The following is a 4,979-nucleotide window of genomic DNA, read 5'->3' on the forward strand; positions in this document are numbered from 1 at the left end:
GGGGGTGGGGGTTATGCTGGTGGTTATGGTAACTTGAAAGTCGTTATTGACCATAAGTTTTATTAAATCACAGTAACAACACAAATGAAATGCCATCTCGACGCTTAACTCCACAAATACGACTTATGGTCAATGACGACTTTCAAGCCAAGACCATCGCATCTTATAATTTGACATAATATGTCTAACATGACATTGTCTTAACGTTTTCATTCCTTTGTATGTAACAGTTATGCTGGTGCTGTTCTTGCTCGTAGAAATGGTGATGGTAGTGACAAAGATTAATAGCAACAATGTTAAAGGTGCTGCTGCTGCTGCTATTGTTGTTGTTGTTGTTTAACCTCAGGTCATCCTTGGTCAAGCAGACCTGTATTCAAAGCTGTTCCAGCCGAAACCATCTAGTATCCTTTCTCTTTTCAAGACGGTAAGGGACAGATTTGGAGGGCAGGGGGGGGGGACGGAGATTGTGCTGCAAATTGAGTATTTGCATTGAGACTTGGTCCCACCGGGGTCGCAGTTGGCACTCCCGGTACGCGCTCGTGACGGCAAACGGACGCCACGAGTCGATAGCGGCTCAACGGCGCCTGTAAGGACAGGACCGGAGCACGCTAGTCTCGATGATAAATTTTGTTGTTTTCGCGGTGATGGTATTGTCAGGTTTTTTTTTTTTTTTTCAATTATTATTTTGACATCCCCACTTTCTAAGTCAACTAATAACTGACCATTAGCCCCAATTAGACTCAAGTTTTGCAAACTGGGCTGCTGAGATATCTCTCAATAAGTGCTGCTCGTGTCTAGGTCGAAAGAGTTTCTTTTTTCTTTTTCTCTCGTCTCTAAATAAGAACTTCTTTGCGATTCAGGTGCATCCTTTGTGATAAATGCCCGTGTTTTGCTTGGAATCGACAAAGAGCAAAAATAGCGATGTTCTTTACCTAGGTCTCGTGTTTGGGAATTTTAAGAAAATGAAAGGATAACGTTATGCTTTTCTTATGGTTATTAGGCTTATAAGTGAATTGAAACTGTTCTCTCTCTCTCTCTCCTCTGTGTGTGTATGACATGATGAACATGTTCCATTCTGCTACTCAAACACTCGATGCATTTTCAATGTTTTTTTTCTTTTATTTTATTTTCAGTTGCGCCATGAATATTTACTCTTTATCTACATTCGCCTTCTTTGTTTTTACGGCGACAAATGGTGAACTAACCCATTCGTCAGAAGATCCTTTAGGTACGAAATTTACCTGTATAAATGATGATGGCTTTACCAACATTGTTTTCTTTGCTGCTGTTTTATATGTGTCAGGTTAAATCTCTGATGGATGTCTCGAGCTTCATATATTAATGTAACGTGTTGTCGGGTCACTGGAACACGACAACGGATAGAGCATAAAGTGTGAGTCAATGCATACCTATTCATTCCATTTGTGAATATTTTTCACTCAAAATATGTATTCTCTAAGTCACCTTGGATCTGATAAGCTCTGAAAGTATATTTCGTTGAAAAGGTCGAAGAAGACCGAAATATGTGTAGAGTTGTCTTACCAAAGATCATTTCTCATTTAATTTCTAAGTAATTTGTATTTTGGATTTGTCTCGCGTACCTTTCTTCGCAAGAAATATCACCACAAGCTAATGATTTTTTTGTTAATTAACACATGTTTTTGACTCCATTAAATATTAGTCCCCATCCCATTTAACTGTATTTAAAAAGACCCAGACCTCTAATGCACTTTCTGGTGAACGGTTGTGAAAAGAAATTAGTATTGTTAACTAAAGCTCTTATGAAATATGATTACAGTTCTTCTTTTATTTATGTTGCATGAACAGTAGGAGTATGGGGGCATGCACTGTAACAACACGTCGCTGCATTCACCATTTGCTGGTGATTCCCTACTCCTGGCGGAGGATACCTATGCACCACTCAGGCGATAACCCTCCAACCCATGGGTCTATCTGGGTAGTCATTGCTGGTGTGGGTTTTACGAGTTCGGAGTGCAAATCCTACCTTAACTTCTTTTAGTCGCCTTTTACGACACGGAGAAGAAATGTTGGGTCTATTCTTTGACACGGCCGGGTGGTGAAATTTCAAATTTGAGCTGTTTGTTCATTTAATATACTACGAAAAGTATAAATACAAAGAGTTTTTGAAAGAATTGGAAAGTTAAATTTACCATTGTTTTCACTTTCAGAAATATAGATGTTATAATTCTTACTTTTTAATTAGCTAAATTATTGAAATTTAGAGTGGAAGCTTAATAAATTGTATTTTGATATTGCTGAACAAAAAGTATTTATTTTAGAAATATATAATTTAATATTCTACAATTTCGCTCTCTCTCTCTCTCTCTCTCTCTCTCTCTCCCTCTCTCTCTCTCTCTAACTCTTCGAAACGCCGGTGTTCTAATGGTGGCAGCTGATGAAGGATATGTTCTCTATGTGGCCTGCTTGTTTGTTGTACCTTGTTTATCATTTTGTCCATGTTCTTTTGCAACGTCATGTATCCAGATATGTATCTATATGTACATGTAGATGAAAGTATGTACATACATGTACATATATATGCATATACTCATATATTGTTTATACACACACACACACACACACACACACACACACACACATATATATATATATATATATATATATATATATATATATATATATATATATATATATATACATGTGTGTGTGTGTGTTTAAGTAAAGTAAATTACCCACCACACAGATAAGTAATATCAAATGTGAAAACGAACTTGCATTCAATAAACTGAAATAGATTTACGGCAGAATTTACATCTTTTTTTTTCTAATTAAAGGTTTTAGTAAATCAGTCACTTTTTATATTACTTTTCTCTTTCTTCTAACAGTCTACCTGTCTTTATCTTTTAGCCACTTTTTTGTGGTGTGCGAAGAAAAAATAAACTTTGACCAAAATAAAACACAAACATTATTTTTCCTTACGTTGCGTTTATTAATTCAATAACTTAACTGAATAAATATTTTGTTATATCGTATATTAATTAACATGCTAATCATCGATCGTATTTATGAGGGAAATCGACTTATTATGACGTCATAATGGATATATATCAAAATTTTGACACAAAATATAGAGCAAAGAAAAAAAATATCAAATATAGTGTTGTTTGTCCTTCTAGAGCTATGTCTGGCTCATAAGGGCCGTTATCCCGGTTTCATTGGCATATAGGTTCCCCACCTAGAGGGGACGCCGGTCCGTCACAGCTGAACTGCTAGATGCAGGAGGAAATAGTGAGAGAAAGTTGTGGCGAAAGAGTCAACAGAAGTTCGCCATTATCTTCTGCGGAAGCCGCGTGGAGCTTTAGTGTTTCGGTCATAAACACATATATCGCCGGTCTAAGATTCGAACTCGCGTTCCCTCGATCGCAGGTCCGCTGCTCTAACCACTAGGCCATGAGCCTCTACCTCAAATGTATTACCTCTCTTTAAATTTCTATGTTGGAAAATCCTGATTTAAATGACGTCATAATAGGACAAATTTCACAAATTTTACGAAATGTCTTGTTTCATAAAATCATTGAACTAGCGTGTGGTGGGTGGAGAGAGAAATAAAAATTTGGAAGAATCGTCTGAGCGTCGGACAAAATGCCCTACGGTATTCTATTTGCACGTGTATGTGTTTTATGAGTTCAAATTCCGCCGAGGTCAACTTTACCTTTTAATTTACCAACTTCGGTAACAGAAACTATTATTTAAGTACAGTAGTTGATATAATCGATCATTTTCCGTCTTGCTTCAAACTTCTGACCTTATGTTTATGTTAGAAATTGTTGAAGTTGCTCCGATTGATTTTATTAAAAAGCACTGTTGATACGATAAAATAGTGAGATATTTGAAACATGGTTACAATAGTGTAAACTTAGTCTCCTGAAGATCATATTAGTATCTGGATTAAAGCCATATCTTATTTGATTCTATACTTGGAAAATTCTTCTATTTGTAGTGATTAAATTCTCCCATCGGCTGCCAAGTAAAGGTAAGAATATTATTGTTATTGTTTTTGTTGTTTTAGTGATAACACTACTAATGGTGGTGGCAATGGTGGTGGAAATGGTGGTGGCTGCTATTGTTGATTTTTTTTTTTTTCCTCAGTCATCAGACTAGTGAAATAGTAAATAAAATGTTTACTGATGACCTGCAAGCACAACATTAAAACTACTGTCTCAAATAAAAGTGCATTGGGCATTGTAGTCCATAACACTCAAAAAGACAATATGATCACGATTAGAACGACTTTGATCAAGGGTCTGCTTGATCAAGTCTGATCTGGAGTTAAACGGCATCATATAATTTTGTCAGTCTCTAGGCTTTATAATTACACGTTCTAATAGCCCTCAACAAACGAATAGTTTTTGACTTTGATGCCATTCGAGATCGAAATATAAAAAATTGAGAACTCCATAGGTTTTTTAATTTCTCCTTCATATTCCCTTACACTAAGTGATTTCTCGCCTTGTTTGGGACTTTCTAATAAAAAAAAAAAATGGAATCTCGTAATTTGAAAAATTTCGATCATCTAAAATTATCCAAGTAATTAGTAGATAAAAAACCCTTTTTGGTGTTGTTTAAAAAAGGACATCCAAATGGAATAATATACATACATACTCGTATGTGTGAGTGTATGATGTGTACGAGTGGTGTATATTGGAAAATTCCTGAATCAAAGATGGAGACCTAAATTAATAGAGGATCCTATACGAGTTAAGTAAAACTGTGGAGCAAACATTTTTCTTTTTAATTTACATTTAATATTTTAGATGAACGGCTCTTCCAAGACAAAGTATTTCGTTTCTAAGGGGCTATATAGGAATTATCGAATACATGTCAATGAATTCTTTGAAACGTTTCACTTCTGATTTTTTATTGTGTGTGTGTATGTGTGTGTGTATGTGTGTGTGTACGTGTGTGGACGAAAAGTATCTTACCATTAAATGTATATA

The 4,979-nt window shown here is 35.7% G+C and overlaps 1 protein-coding gene across 1 annotated transcript in view; it reads left to right on the top strand.

The window, feature by feature from the left end:
• The window catches only part of LOC106869609 (mucin-5AC), a 22,653-nt gene that overhangs the window by 8,679 nt on the left and 8,995 nt on the right, over positions 1-4,979 (top strand). The window contains exons 2-3 of the mRNA XM_014915417.2: positions 1,134-1,228; positions 3,983-4,015. Coding sequence (XP_014770903.1) covers positions 1,141-1,228; positions 3,983-4,015 — 121 coding nt within the window. The 5' untranslated portion in view covers positions 1,134-1,140. The remainder of the gene's footprint in view (positions 1-1,133; positions 1,229-3,982; positions 4,016-4,979) is intronic.

The sequence above is a fragment of the Octopus bimaculoides genome, chromosome 18, assembly GCF_001194135.2.
Source record: "Octopus bimaculoides isolate UCB-OBI-ISO-001 chromosome 18, ASM119413v2, whole genome shotgun sequence".
NCBI lineage: Eukaryota > Metazoa > Mollusca > Cephalopoda > Octopoda > Octopodidae > Octopus > Octopus bimaculoides.